Here is a 15,891-nt window from a genome sequence, read left to right on the forward strand (position 1 = left end):
ATGCTCGTTCATATTTCCCGTGAAGACCCCAGTGATTCTGACAGTGGGTCACACTTCAAATCCTAACAGCATTTGATGGAAAAGGGGTGTTTTTTTTAGTGGAGGTCTGACCGCTGGCTTGTGCAACGTAGCCAGCAAGATGTGTTGTTGATGAGCACATTATGAATGGGTTTACATAGATCGCAGAAGAGCTGCTTTGCATTTTTCTTGGACCCACAGCCCACCCTTCGCCCCATGATCTTTATTCTGTAGGTTCATGGGTATATGATTGAGAGCGCATGTTGGTGCCAGAGGTATCTTGTGTGTCTATGTACGGCTGTGTGATCCTCCAACGTGTATGAAATATGTCTTCCTGCAATGTCATCACTCAGATTTCCATAAAGCGTTAGTGTATGAAGTTTTTAACCTGTGTCCACTTAAACCGTTTCCACTTGAGCGCCCAGCTGTACTATTCTGGATTGTATCCTTCCAGTTCTGAATAAATCTGTACCTGACTTGTTAACCTATCATTTTGCAGATCTTGACAGACCTGTGTATTTCCAACATTTGCTGTTTTTACTCTCTATCTCATGTTGTTCAAAGGAAGAGCTGCATAACACTCGTGAAGCTCTGATGGTTACGTGATTGTCACTGATGATGGGACCAAATTGAAGTGGCAAATTAACCAGATTGTGCTAGAAGTATATTGGCACACTATATTGAAGCATATGTATACTTTTTTCCAATAGCATATTTCAAGCTATTTTTAGTGACAATAATGAATCCTGGAAAAGTTCTAAGTGCAATAAATAGTCAGTCTGTTCAAGTTGTTGCATTAATTAGATCTTTATTAACTGAACATGTTTTAAATTTGACTGTGGAAGCCCTGCACCAATAGAGTTCATTAAAAAAAATCATGTATACAAACTATTCTTGCTAAGTTAATGCAGACAGAAATGGAAAATAAAAGCCAGGGTTCCTGTAGAGGTTTGATGTGAATTTTCTGAAATTAGCATTTATCTCACACTCTTATTATAGAAGTTTCCTTCTGTGTAATTTGTTGCAAATATTCTGATCCCTGCCAACTTGCTGTGTACTCGAGAGTAGTGTTAGATTTCCCACTGTTTTAGATTGAAGCAACGCATTTTTTTTAGTCCCGTATAAGTGTTGGTTGAACAGTGTAAAAGTGCACCCATAATTTTTACCTCTGCTTGTAAAATATTGATTGTACTGGCGCTTGAGCCACACCCACCGGTTTTGTTGATAATACCAGTCACTGAGGTGTGACTTGAATCTTGAATTTTGCAGCATATTTAAGCACTCTTTCTATTGATGTTCGTTAGGGTGCTGGGAAAGCATTGTTCAAACAGAGACTCCCCATCTCCAAGCACTACTTGTTTTACTCTGTGTTGCCAGTCCTTGTTCGAGAGTACAGTAGAAAACTGCCCTGTTTTGCACTGCCTTCTACAGTTGCACTCTAGACCTAGGACCGTTCACATCTAGGCCACTGTTGAAGGTGTGGAGTTTGATTTTTTATATATTGTAGTGTGTTGTCAGCAGCAGGATGGCTGGACTCTGTAAATTATGGCACACGAGCCATGTAAAATCACGTTTACAAAGGAGCAGATCTGAAGCAAGACCCATAATGGAAGAGATAAGATAAAATAGGAAGTAATGATTAGGTGGCACCAAGTTTGAATTTTTAAAGCTTCTCTGTTGGAGCAGGGTAAATATATTGTACTGGTAGTTTTACTGTTCTATTTTGAGGCAAAGTGAAAAGTGGAATCAAAGAAAAATAATGATACTTAAGGACGGGTATATTGCAGGATAGGCGCACCAACGTCCGTGTTCTTGCTCAGGCCAACGTCCCCAGCATTGAAGCTTTGACCACGCTCGATCAGCTCCGATGGACGGGTCACATTGTCCGCATGCCCGATACGAGACTCGCAAAACAAGCGCTCTACTCGGAGCTCCGGCACGGCAAGAGAGCCCCAGGTGGGCGGAGGAAACGCTTCAAGGACACCCTCAAAGCCTCCTTGGAAAAAGTGCAACATCCCCACCGACACCTGGGAATCCCTGGCCCAAGACCGCACAAAGTGGAGGAGAAGCATCCGAGAAGGCGCCGAACACCTCGAGTCTCTTCACCGGGAGCAAGCGGGAAGCCAAGCGCAGGCAGCGGAAGGAGCGCACATCAACCCAAGCACCTCACCCACCGTCTGCCCCACCTGTGACAGAGACTGTAGGTCCCGCATTGGACTCGTCAGTCACCCGAGAACTCATTTTTAATGTGGAAGCAAGTCATCCTCAGTTCTGAGGGACTGCCGAAGAAGAAGATGATTGCAGGATAACACAATTTGAAATACTGTGATTGCTGTAGTTAGGGGTTTACATTTTCTTCATATTTAGTTAGTTTGTTGGCCCAACTCTTGGAAGGACTATGAATGAGCAGTTTGTCGCACGTCGAGCTTCTGCGTTCCTTGTCTAAAGTGGCACTTGGCTTTGCTGCTCCCTTTCCAACTTCCATTTGAGATTTTTGCTAGTAAGGTCTTTCTGAGCTGCCCTCGTGTCCAACAGAACCAGAATCGTTCTGTGAAGTTGAGAGAGGACAAGGAAAGAGGTTTTTTTTCCCCAAAACTCTTTGTGCAGAGCTGTTGTGCCCATGGAATCCAGCAGTGAGACACTGGGCTTGGAGAACAAGGTGCACAGTTCAGCTTCCCAGTGTAGACGGTCGGAAGCTGAAGTCTGATTTGAAATTGAGTTTTTCTTCTTGATTGGTTCGACACTGTGAAAATGCAGCTTAGATGATCAGGGACCTGCTTCAGTAATTCAAATCGTCCTCGCTCAATCCTACCAACAACAAAAAAAAATTGTATGTAGGAAAAGCTTTGAGCGTAACCACATTTAATTGCTATTCCAGCATATTTTTCTCAAAGTTGAAGTGCCTTTAATGTAACAAAACATCCCAAGGCAATTCTCACCGGAGTGAGACGGACCAAGCAGTGTGAAGACCGGCTATAAGGTTGTTAAAAGTAGGGAGGGAGGTTACAACGCAAAGAGATTTGGAAGAATTCCTGGAGACTGGGACCAAGATTGAAAGACCTGCCACAAAGTGGGGGATGCTGATAGAGTGCAGTGCACAGGAGTGCAGTCAGAGGACCGTAAGGCATGAATTGGGATGGCTGGCTGGCTGGAGTACTCTCCCAGTAGTGCACTCTGATTAGCAGCTGAATTTCATGAACCCATCATCTTCTGATTGGAGGCGAGAGTGCTACCAACTGAAGATGCTAAAATGACAACAGTCACTGGATAGTGATCAGGAATGCGCTTCCATTTTTGGTACCAGTGTCTCTGTCCCTGGCCTGGTTCAGCCTGTGTTGAGCCCGAGGCACAAAGGTGTCTCTACTTTGTCCTTTGACGCCCCTCTCCGAAGAAATCCTCCTACCGAAGTAGGTGACCTTCCTATTTCCTTCCCAGCTGTCCTTGAAGCCTTGCTGATTGAGTGCCAGCATTGCAGGGAGTTCTTTGCTGAAGACTTGCACCATCAGGATGTGGTTTCAGACTGCCCGAAGCTTGTTTCACTTGGGATTTGTACAGCATGCAAGCACTTGGTGAAAGGTAGTGCATCCAATCCGTGATGCCATAGATTTTAAAAACCTATAATTAAACGTCCATGCTGTATCACTAGGTTTTTAACCATGTTGCACTCCCTGCTAAACATCATCTTTATAGAAATGGCTATTTATAGATCTTCAATAGGCCACACATGCTTACTTACACTTTCTCGTTCGCCCAATAACCCAGACACAAGTACATTTGAGTTAATGCTCATTCCAACTGAAGCAACCTTTAGATGTTCGTGCATTTATGTGCTGAATGGCTGTTGAAAACTTACAAATGTCCAGCACTGCTTGCTAAGTACAGTAAATCCTCCTTAATTCTCAGTTTTAAGAAAGACAGACTTGCATTTCTATAGCGCCTTTCATGACTTCAGGATGTCCCAAAGTGCTTTACAGCCAATGAAGTACTTTTGAAGTGTAGTCACTTGTGATGTAGGAAACATGGCAGCCAGTTTGCGCACCACAAGCAGCAATGTGATGACCAGATAATTTGTTTCAGTGATTGAGGGATAAAAATTGGCCCCAGGACACCGGGGATAACTCACCTCATCTTCAAAATAGTGCCATGGGATCTTCTACGCCCACGAGGGAGCAGACGGGGCCTCGGTTTAACGTCTCATCCAAAAGACGGCACCTCAGACAGTGCGGCACTCCCTCAGCACTGCACTGGAGTGTCAGCCTAGGGATTTGTGCTCGAGTCTCTCTGGAATGGGACTTGAACCCAGAGACTTGACTCCGAGGTGAGAGTGCGACCAGCGGACACAGTTTTGACTCGTACAGTGAAGCCAGGCAGTCCCTTCTCTAATCCAAGCCTTTCGTTTGCCAATATTTGATGTGGGATGGAAAAAAAAAATGTATATTAAGTGTGACTTGTGTAATGGTTTTCCAGTGGATTATTTTCCACGGTCTCCCTAATAGGCCAGGTGATCTTGTTACAAGAGAAGCCATAGAAATATTTCCAGTTAAACTTCCTTTTTAAAAACACTGGCACAGATTTTTGTGAAGAAATCCCAGTTGTCTAATTTTTTTGTAATCCTTTGAAACTTGTTTTAGTAAATGTAAACTGTACATGCCAGCTGTTTTTTTGAGACAGTCCTGCAGGAAACCTGGGCTTTAGGCCGAGTTTAATCATTCACTCCATCTATAAACACTGTTGTTTACACAAATCTTAGTTTCGGAGATGGACTGCAGTATGTAAATAAATATGCAGTCAGACCATGAAAAGTCATCTTTTTTTGAGAAGCACAGGTATACAAATGATTAGGTCAGCAGATATAGGCCTCTTTAATTTCCAGCCTGCTCCATCAGAGCCGCAGTACAGATGTCAGGACTCGAGTAGTTTTCCAGGTTGGATAATCACTATTGTGAAATCAGAATCTTCTCGTGTTTTGTCTGAACGATGTGTTCTTTCAGTGGAGAAGTTATGAGGGAAGATTGCAACTCTTGTAACACAGCCAAGTCGCTGCAGTGATCGAGGGGTGAACTCGCAGCCGCAGTTTGCATGTTCAAACTCTGACCTTGAATGTGCTTCCAACTTCTCTACCCTCATTAGGTCAGGTGTTGTCTTTTCGTGGGGCATGCTTTATCCTTTGGATTTGGGTCAGCCCTGGCTCAGTTGGTCGCACTCCCCTTGCCTCTGAGTCAGAAGATCGTGGGTTCAAGTTCCCCTCCAGAGACTCTAGCACAAAAGTCTAGGCTGACTCTCCTGGTGCAGTGCTGAGGGAGCGCTGCACTGTCGGAGGTGCCATCTTTTGGATGAGACGTTAAAACCGAGGCCCCGTATGCTCTCTCGGGTGGACGTGAAAGATCCCATGGCATTATTTCGAAGAGCAGCAGTGAGTTATTCCTGTGTCTTGACCAATATTTTATCCCTCAATCAACATCACTAAAACAGATGATCTGGTCATTATCACATTGCTGTTTGTGGGAGCTTGCTGTGTGCAAATTGGCTGCCATGTTTCCTACAGTACAACAGTGACTACACTACGCAAAGTACTTCATTGGCTGTAAAGCGCTTTGGGGCATTCGGTTGTTGTGAAAGGCGCTATAGAAATGCAAGTCCCCTTTTTTTGGATTTGCTGGTGAAGAATTGCAAGGGCGAGTGCAGCCTCTGGAGTAGCACACTGCTCTTGTATAACAGTTTCCTGGAGGAGGCACCTGGGAGGGGAGTGAGAGTCACGCCGAGACGCTCTGTCCAATTGTATTTACTGAAGATTGGCTGCGTTCTTTTGGTTTCTTTGTCTGTTTGATCCAGTTCTTCCTTCCCAATACTATTCAGAGAGGTCATTAATCTTGACGGTGCAAGTAAGATCATTTGCATTGCACAGCTGAAAGTAACCAAAATACTGCCGGTTATTAATCCAGGCCCATTACACTGTTAGACTCAGTAACTCCTCCCAGCCAGCACTCTTGTTATTGCCCACATTTCCACTGATGTTAGGCCAGCTCCGTCACGTGGTTGGGCTGAGTTACTTTTTTGAAAACGATTCCCTCCAGATCCATTTAAGATTCATTCCTTAAAGGGGTTTTGTAGCACAGAGGGAAGCTTTTTTCTTCAGGTGTTGAGAGAATCTGAAAAATGTGCGTAATTGGAAAACCCTGATAATCAAAAAAAAAAACCTGGAAGTGGTATAGAAATACATAAAAAATCGGTAATTCTAGGATTCCGCCATGAGTTTGGGAAGTGAACGGCAGTGTATGCTATTCAGTTGCGCCAGCGATGAGGTCCCAGGTTCCGTCTTCTGTCTGTGCTGGGGCAACAGTTGAGTTGCCAAAGTTGAAGAGTACTGTGGGCTTGGCAAAGTTGGGGTGGGGTGGGGGGACGCGGGAGGCAGGTAGGATTCGGTCTATTCTTCCACTCCTGTCCAGTGACCCCTGTTGAACAGTGCGTCTGTGTTGGTGTCCAATGAGTCTTGATGTCCTCTGGAGGCAAATGGTCTGCCACCTCTCGCTGCCGAGACATATATATGAAGAACGATCACTTGGTTGAGGTCGCGGAGTGCTGTTGGTGCCTCTGTGTAGCAATACCCCAGCGTGATTCAGCATCCTCGAGCGAGAAAGGCGTGGCGGAGTAACTTTTTTTTAGTGGTTTGATTTTTAAACACTAGGGTTGTGATAAGTTACATATTGCAGTCCAACTACTCAAGGGGTTAACTTTAATGACCCACTGGCATTTGTCTAGTGCGCAACATTAAAAAAAAATAGAGCTCTTAATAACTCTTGCCTTGAAATAATTAAGGAGCTAGCTGGTAAATGTATTCAAGGTTGTGGTTGCTGCCACAGCATGTAAGCAATTAAGGTTAGGTGAATATTGCTTTTCCCTGTAACCTCCCTTGATGCCTTTTGTTGTGTTTAAATGATTAAGTGATTTCAGACAAATTGAAGCTGGCATTGAGTTTGCTATTCTGGTTCTACCAGCAAAAGAAAAGGCAATTAAAATATATATAATGTGCTGGATAATAATTCGCACTTCACTATGCATTTTTTTTTAAGATTAAGGCTTTTGGTCATCTGCCTTAACCTTATATTGCACGGTGTCAATTTTTTTTGATTCATGCTCCTGTGAAGCGCCTTGGTACATTTTATTATGTTAAAGGCGCTATATGAATAAGTTGTTGTTGGGGGTCCTAAGGCCATCAGTTCCTGATGTGGGGGTCTCTCAGCCAGCACCAACTATAAAGTAAACTTGGCAGATTCACCAGCCATGCTGAAGATCAGTTTTATTTAAACTAGGTCTTCCTGGGGGCTACCTTGGTGAATCTGACAGGTTTATTTGGGTTGCTACTAGCTGCTCCAGATCCATATGCCAGGAGCTGGTACCTCTGGCACCCTAAGTGCAGTAGAAGAGCAGCTTTATTCAGCTACCCAGGGTAACGGTGTAGGCAGTACTGTCTCCTAGTAATTTTAAAATGTTGATTTACACCAACTGGTGCTTTCAGATTCAGTAATGGGACATTTCTGCTTGCGTGCAACCCCCTGCCATTTCCCTGATCGTTTGTGAAACCATGTGAAAGGCTAGACAACATTGCTGAGTCTGTTAGCTACCCCCTGCCTTCAACAATTGATCTAGGGGTGGGTCAAGCTCAACTAGAGGTGTAATCGAGCTGGTTTGTCCAAGCCTTTTCTCTGTCAGCCCCATAAATGCATGCTCACAGAGCCTCAATTTAAAGGCCCGTTCTTATTCATTTCCATATATCTCGTTCCTGGTACTAATCGATCTTGGTGTTCTGATGGAGATATCATCCACCAGTGAGGCAACAATGCTAAGAACAGTCCTTTCCAAATCATCAGGCCCATGAAATTCAAACCGAACAAATTGGCGAATAAGAATTATCAGCACAAATAGGACTGAGTTGCCTCGGCTTCGAAGGCCAGATTGTCGGTGCTCTGGGTGCATGTGGCCCATGGGCTTTGTTTAGGCTGCTCTATCACAAGGGTACCCAAACAGTATATTTTTAAAAGTGTCTCGCTTCTCGGATGCATTGTGAAATGTGCCCTTATCTTTAAATAACAATTGTATTTATCACTTTTTTGTGATGCAGTCACTGTTATGTAGAAAATCTTGAATTTAAATGATTGCATTTTTATAATTCTGCCCTTTCAACAATTACCCTTTAAAATGCGAAATGTCAGCTAGTATGTTGGATTCCTCAAACTCGAACTTTGAGCACGTTGAGGTGAGGCGTGTCAGTGCTGGATGATTAAACATTTCCCACTTCTATTTGTACTTGGTATCAGTGCCCAGCAAGCCCGGGTCAGGTATAGCAGGGTTAGATACAGAATCAAACTACTACTTCATTGCCCAAACAGTGAGCTTTGACCCCAGCCTGTAAAAGATCAACTCCCACTTGCATCAGTGTCCACTTTTTCTATTTACCATCCTTGTGGACTCTGAGGAAGATTGACAGTTTGTGTTGTGTTGTCGATCCACGCATACAAGGCATTGCACTGAAGCTAACTCCTTTTCATGCGGGACACTTAAGTCAGCACTGAGACTTTCTACCCTTCTCTCTGGGCTTGTTTCAAACCCAGGTCCCGGAGGTGAAAGACCACTAATAACTAACCACTGTACCAACTCATTGCACCATCCAGTCCCCTAGTGAGTCGGGTTCAAAACCCATACAGCACTATGACTTGTTAAATCCAGCCCTGTAAATTTAATATCTTGTAGTGCATTGCAGTCACTCGCCAGTGTCCACCCTTTTCTGCCCCTTTTTAAAGGATTTCAACATGTTGCTTGGAGAGATGCAAGAGGTAGCCCATATTCATGGTGTCACTGGAGCTTTTACATCCATATGTGCTGTCCGCTGTAAGGATGTGAGTGCTGATGGTGCAATAACCATAGAAAGGCTATAAACTCTGCTCCCCCAGTGTCTGGGATTCCAGCTTTTGGAGGTGTGAATAAAGCAGGGCTCCATTCTCTTGACTGTCCAAAGACCCAATGAGGAAAGATACCAGTGACATTCTCTCTGACTGAGACGTTATCCCTCCTTATCTTCTCAATGGAGTTTGACACAGTCAACCACGACATCCGTGTTTGCACTCCTACCAGTCCCAAGCTCCGGCAATGGCTTCTTCTCCGCGTGGTTACTTCTGGAGCTCCCCATCTTTGGCCGCCTCCTCTTCCTCATCTACATACTGCTCCTTGGCGATGTAATGTACAGGCACAGAGTCGGCTTTCATATATATGCTGATAAGACCCAGCTCTGTCTCTTTGGCTTCCCCTGACTCCACCATTTCTGTTCCAGCAGACTGACTGTCTGACATTATGGATGAGTCAGAATTTCCTTTGGGAAGACCAAGGCCATCGTCTTTGGCCCCTGCCCAAAAAAATTCCGCACTTTTGCCTCTGACTCCATCTCTGGCTTCTTGTCTCAATGGAACCAGGCTGTACACAACCTCAATGTTCTGTTTGACCCAGAGCTGAGCTTCAAATCCCACATTTTATCCATCACCAAGGTCACGTACTTTCACCTTGGGGATATTACCTGCCACCAGAACCCTTATTCATGCTGTTGTCACCTTAGACTTGACTTTGTCAGCATCCTCCTTACTGGGCTCCTGAACACCGCCCTTCATAAGCGCCACATCATCCACACTCTGCAACTTGCAGACCCACTCGCTCACCCCACTGAGCTGTACTGGCTTTCTGTTTACCGACAGATGGAGTTTAAAATACTTGTCCCCATCGACCAGCCTCCGTCCCCATCGACCAGCCTCCGTCCCCATCGACCAGCCTCCGTCCCCATCGACCAGCCTCCGCCCCTTTCTCTAGCCTTGATTCTCCTCCTCTGTCTCTCGTGCTCGCTCACTCTTGTGCTCGCTTGCTCTCTCTCCTTCCCCCCCCCCCCCCACTTCCACGGCTTCACTATTAGTAGCAGTATCTACAGCTGCTGGGTGTTGGTCTATACGTCAACACTGACCCCCATGTCTGCAGATGATGTCAACCATGTAGATGAGGAAGAGGAGGGGTCTCGGCAGATCCTTGGACTCTGGAAGTAACTATACAGGAGTGGGAACAGAAGCCATTGCTGGAGGTGTTCTGGTTACAGTTGGTTAGGTAATGGTGGAATCAAGCGAGCGCAGTTCCATTTGAGCTGGACAAGGGAGACGAGATGTTTGAGGAGGATGGTGTTTGCCGTGTAAAAGACTGCAGAGGGATTGAGGGGAGCTAAAGCACTGCAGTCAGAGGATGGCATTTGTAACTTTGGTTAGAGCAGTGGCGGGGACAGAAAACTGAATGTAGAGATTCGACCTTGGAATTGCAGAAAAGATGCATGGGTTTGTGAGGCAACATGTTCAAAAACCTCATGCTTCTCTTCCCAGTGTGTCTGAAAGATGATGAGAAGGGATCAACGCTGATGCAAGAGCTCCCTGCACTGTCTTTAGGACTAGGGACATAGAGAAAATACCATTCTGCTTCAAATTGGGTTCCCCCCCCCCCCCCCCCCCCCAAATGACCTGTGTTGAATCACATCTCTTAGCTGGGTGTTGGTTTTAGTAAAGCAAATTTTTATACGCTGAACAGACATTTAAAATTTGAAGTATGCCTTGAGTTTTATATTGCACAGGCTTCCACTTTGTTATGTAAAATCTAATCGGCCAGCTTGTGGTTGAGCTTTTTTCCCCATCTCTTCCTGTTGTGGCCAGAAGCCAAGTAAAAAGTATGTTTTCACTTATGCAAAGTGGGATATGTGGGTCAGAGAAACATTTCTGGTTCTGTTGTAATCCAAACAGAAAAGCAAATCCGCCGTACAGTCAGATTTCTGTTTGGAATCCTGCTAAAAGCTGATCTTGACTCCGAATATCCTGGGAATATAATTCAGGGGGGGGGGGGGGGGAACGTCCCCTTTTCCTCGTGTCATGCAATGCCGTGCGAGTGTTTACGTCGCAGCGCCTGCAGAACAACTGCACCACTTGGCAGCTGCGCTGAAGGAAACGAGCCCAAGAAGTTTGTTCATTCGGGGGGAAAAAAATAATCGCTGCTTTGGAGGCTGTAACACGATCTTCAACGCTCAAGGGTTTCTCTGTTTATGACCTCCTTGATATAAAGCCTTCTATTGTGTCGCAGCTTTGTAATGCACTGGTCTGTGTACATTGAATTCTGCCTTTGCCTCCATCAGTCCAGGCAAACTGTACGCAAGGCCTAAAATAACCTTTTTTTGGGGTGGTGAGGGGGTGGAATTCTCCCTCATTTTCTCCACTTTACTGGGGTGAAGTTCTCCCACATTGCAACAGCGACTCCACTTCAAAAAGTACTTCATTGGCTGTAAAGCGCTTTGAGACGTCCGGTGGTCGTGAAAGGTGCTATAGAAATGCAAGTCTGTCTTTTAGATGCCAACAGCTGCTCAATATCATACCCGAGTGGCCATTTGTCTTGTGAACCATATGTCTGCTGGTTATTTGCCCATGGCGGTGGGGGGATTGAACCCACCTCTGCCAAGCCAATTATAGTCTCCTGGGTCAGCGAGTGGAATTGTTGTGCCCCTTCTAGTAGCAAGAAAGACTTGCATTTATATGGCGCCTTTCACGACCACTGGACATCCTAAAGTGCGTTGCGGCCAATGAAGTACCTTTTGAAGTGTAGTCACTGTTGTAATGTAGGAAACGTGGCAGCCAATTTGTACACAGCAAGCTTCCACAAACAGCAATGTGATAATGACCAGATCATCTGTTTTTGTTATGCCGGCTGAGGGATAAATATTGGCCCCAGGACACCGGGGAGCACTCCCCTGCTCCTCTTCGTAATAGTGCCTTGGGATCTTTTACGTCCAGCTGAGAGCAGACGGGGGCCTCGGTTTAACGTCTCATCCGAAAGGCGGCACCTCGGACAGTGCAGCACTCCCTCAGTACTGGCGCGTCGGCCTCTTTTTGTGCTCAAGTCTTGAACCCACGACCTTCTGACTCAGTGGCGAGGGTGCTATCCACTGAGCCACGGCTGGCACATCAGAGATTGGATCTCGGCAGAGACCAGGGATGGAACCTGGGACCTTTGGTCTTTATGGCTCGGAAGCATAGAAACATAGAAGATAGGAGCAGGAGTAGGCCACTCGGCCCCTTGAACCTGCTCCACCATTCAATGAGATCATGGCTGACCATCCACACTCAGTACCCTGTCCCTGCCTTCTCCCCATATCCCTTCATCCCTTTAGTCTTAAGAAATATATCTAACTCCTTCTTGAATATATTTAATGAATTGGCCTCAACTGCCTTCTGTGGTAGAGAATTCCACAGGTTCACCACTCTCTGGGTGAAGAAATTCCTCCTCATCTCAGTCCTAAATGGCTTACCCCTTATCCTTAGACTATGACCCCTGGTTCTGGACTCCCCCGCCATCGGGAACATCCTTCCTGCATCTAGTCTGTCCAGTCCTGTTAGAATTTTATAAGTTTCAATGAGATTCCCCCTCATTTTTCTAAACTCCAGCGAGTATAAGCCCAATCGACCCAATCTTTCCTCATACGTCATTCCTGCCATCCCAGGTATCAGTCTGGTGAATCTTCGCTGCACTCCCTCCATGGCAAGAACATCCTTCCTCAGATAAGGCGACCAGAACTGCACACAATACTCAAGATGGGGCAGCACGGTGGCATAGTGGTTAGCACTGTTGCCTCACAGCGCCAGGGACCCGGGTTCGAATCCGGCCTCGGGTGACTGTCTGTGTGGAGTTTGCACATTCTCCCAGTGTTTGCGTGGGTTTCCTCCCGGGTGCTCCGGTTTCCTCCCACAGTCCAAAGATGTGCGGGTTAGGATGATTGGCTATGATAAATTGACCCTTAGTGTTAGGGGGATTAAATACGTGGGGTTACGGGGATAGGGTGGGATATGTGTTGGTGTAGGGGTTACAGGGATCGGGTGGGATATGTGTCGGTGCAGGCTCGATGGGCCGAAATGGCCTCTATCTGCACTGTGGGGTTTCTGTGATTTCTGTGATGTGGTCTCACCAAGGCCCTGTACAACTGCAGCAAGACATTCTTGTTCCTGTACTCTAACCCTCTCGCTACGAAGGCCAACATACCATTTGCCTTCTTAACCGCCTGCTGCACCTGCATGCTTACCTTCAGCGACTGGTGCACAAGGACACCCAGGTCTCGTTGCACTTCCCCTTTTCCCAATCTACTGCCGTTCAGAAAATAATCTGCCTTCCTGTTTTTGCCACCAAAGTGGATAACCTCGCATTTATCCACATTCTACTGCATCTGCCATGCTTCTGCCTAAAGCACTCTGGACTTATCAACAGTCATTGGAAGAGGCTACAGAAGTAGCCTTTCTAATGGAGCTATTTGCTCACGTCTTAGAAATTTGTCGGCTGTCTTGCTTTCCTATTCATTTGCCATTGAATCGGAATTCCGCTCAGTGTTTTTTACCCCAGAAATCGTACCCAGAATGGCAGTGATTTACACCTGGACATTTCTGTTCTGATATTTTCTTTCATGCCTGACCTGTAAATTGCCAGTGCAGTTCCGTACTGCAAGTTCAGTTTTAAACCGCAATCGAGATTTAAAATCCGTGAAACTAAAAGTTGCATTTGCTTCTCCAATGTAGTGCAAGGTTGTGCCCTGCCCAGTACAGCACAGTGATCTGAAAGCCTAAGATCTCTTTGTTTAGTTTCACCCTCCTGTTCCTAATTTACTTCTCCAAAAATGCACTTGAAATTAAAGTGTGTTATGAAGAAATAATCAGTTGCTTCCATTTTATTAACTGCACAGATTTTAGCACCATTTGATGGCACGTTTTTCCTAATGCCTCACCCAAAGGAGCCATTTTTTTTTTCTTGGGCTTTCCATCTAGGCTACATGAGCTTTCAGGAATGACTGATCGAGATGACCCAAGGTTGCAAAACACGTGGGACTCTGAATCCAGCTTGAACCCTTTGCACAGGAGTCGAGTGTACTTCTGGAGCTAATGGTCTTCAGTGAACCAAAATCTGGCCTGATTTCAGTAATAATAAAGCCTAGCCTCACTGTATACTTTATGTCCCAAGAGTAATTGTGGGACCTTTCGTAAAGCCCAGTCTGATGGTTCAACAATGTGTAGTGGTAATGGTCCTACATGAGTTTGACACACATTCAACCCCAGTACCTTGTGGGTGGGATTCCAGAGCGCACAATTGCATGTCATTGTTTACTAAATTGGCAGTCTCTCGCAGAGGCCACAGGATGTTTGGTGTGGGAAATGGAACTGCCCTGACTGTGCAGTTGAGCAGGGGTGATCTTTTTGAGGTCAGGGGTTATAGCATATTGCTGGTCAGTGTTGATTCAGTCTGCATTAACTGCTTTTATATTCTAATTAGGATTCTGGAAGTCTGGCTCCTGGGACCTAGCTCCTGTTTAATCCACTTTTCATAGACCCTTCCCCTCGGGCTGCAGAAGCCTGATTTAAATTTCAAGCTCGAATTAGCGGAACAGTATTAAAGCAGCTTCTACTGTACCTGGCTTTGGGAGTGCTTTATGGAACATTATAGGGAAAAGTTGATTCACTAACTTATTGCTGAAGCCAAACTCTGCTTTGCTTGAGACCATGCTCTAACAGAGAGATCAGACACTACTTCAGGAAAGAAGAAATGAGCTGCTGAATCAATAGGTCCTGTCGTCTTGATAGTCACTTCAATTGTTGTCTGGGTACGGAGATAGCCCATGTAGCGGAGTTCCTTGTTTTCTTTCTCTTGGAGAGGGAGTCGCAGTGCTGAATCACACTCTGGTGTTATCTCACAGCTGGGCGAGTTCCGAGTAGAAGCCTAGAGATGTGGAGCAGCAGGTGAAGGGGAAATTTATTACAACTGTTTACTTCCGGCTCTGTTATGAGTTCCACTGGTATATGAGGAGTTGCGGTCTGTATTTAAACTGTGCTGCACCTGATCTGGGAGTACTGATGTTGACTGGGAAAAGTGTGTTAGTAATGTGTCTGTGTGTGAGTGTGTCTATGTATGAGAGAACTAAAATAAGACCTGCATCTATTCAAAATTACACACTTCCCACTCTTCTTTCAGGCCAGGTGATTTCAACAGTTGCAATTTCTCAAATGGCTAATACAATTGAATATATCTGTTCAGTATTGTGCCAAGTTTATGAACCTTTCCACTAAGGGTCCAATTCAGTTGGTTGTTAATTTAGGCTGGAGATTTATTTTTATTAAATTTGTTTCCTCATGGGCATCAGGTGTCTCCGAATACTTCACCCACGTGCCTATTCACCAGAGTGCTGACTGACGAGGGGTCATCACTGGCAAATCTGGTTCTGCTCTCACTGTTATCCATATACACATGCAGTTTCCAACAAGGTCGCTGAACACGTGAACAGGAGCACGGACTTGAGCAATTGTGGCCTAACCCCTGTGAATATTCAGTGTTTCTTTATTTAAACCTTTGAAGCTGCAATGCCAGGCTGGAGAGTTTAATTGGATATCTGGGAGTTGCTCCCGTTAGAGGAGATTGTAAAATCAGTGCAGTAAATTCAGTATGTGGAGCATAAGCAGCAGACGTGTTGAGAAAGAATTAACTTCTCCTTCTCTTTAAAGGTCTGGGCACAGAGGGACTTTACCGTGTTAGTGGGAACAAGTCAGAGATGGAAAGTCTCCAGCGGCAGTTTGATCAAGGTAAGCAGAAGGAAAAAATGTTTTTGGTAAGCTATTGACTGGCATTAGTCAATAATGTAATTGCCTGTCTGTATCGGGGTGTGTGTGTGTATGTCTCGGTGTCTGCCTGTCTCGGGATGTGTTGGTGTGTCTGTCTCTCTGGGTGTGGGAGTGTGGTTTTTCTGGGGGCGGGGGGTGTCTCTCTCGGAGGGTGTCTGTGTGT

The 15,891-nt window shown here is 45.5% G+C and overlaps 1 protein-coding gene across 1 annotated transcript in view; it reads left to right on the forward strand.

Moving 5' to 3' along the window:
• Positions 1–15,891, forward strand: part of arhgap35a (Rho GTPase activating protein 35a) — a 133,024-nt gene that overhangs the window by 106,046 nt on the left and 11,087 nt on the right. The window contains exon 5 of the mRNA XM_085973375.1: positions 15,612–15,689. Within this exon, the coding sequence (XP_085829501.1) occupies positions 15,612–15,689 (78 nt within the window). The remainder of the gene's footprint in view (positions 1–15,611; positions 15,690–15,891) is intronic.

Source organism: Somniosus microcephalus, chromosome 34, assembly GCF_052327205.1.
Source record: "Somniosus microcephalus isolate GS21.2 chromosome 34, FLI_Smic_1.0, whole genome shotgun sequence".
Classification (NCBI taxonomy): Eukaryota; Metazoa; Chordata; class Chondrichthyes; order Squaliformes; family Somniosidae; genus Somniosus; species Somniosus microcephalus.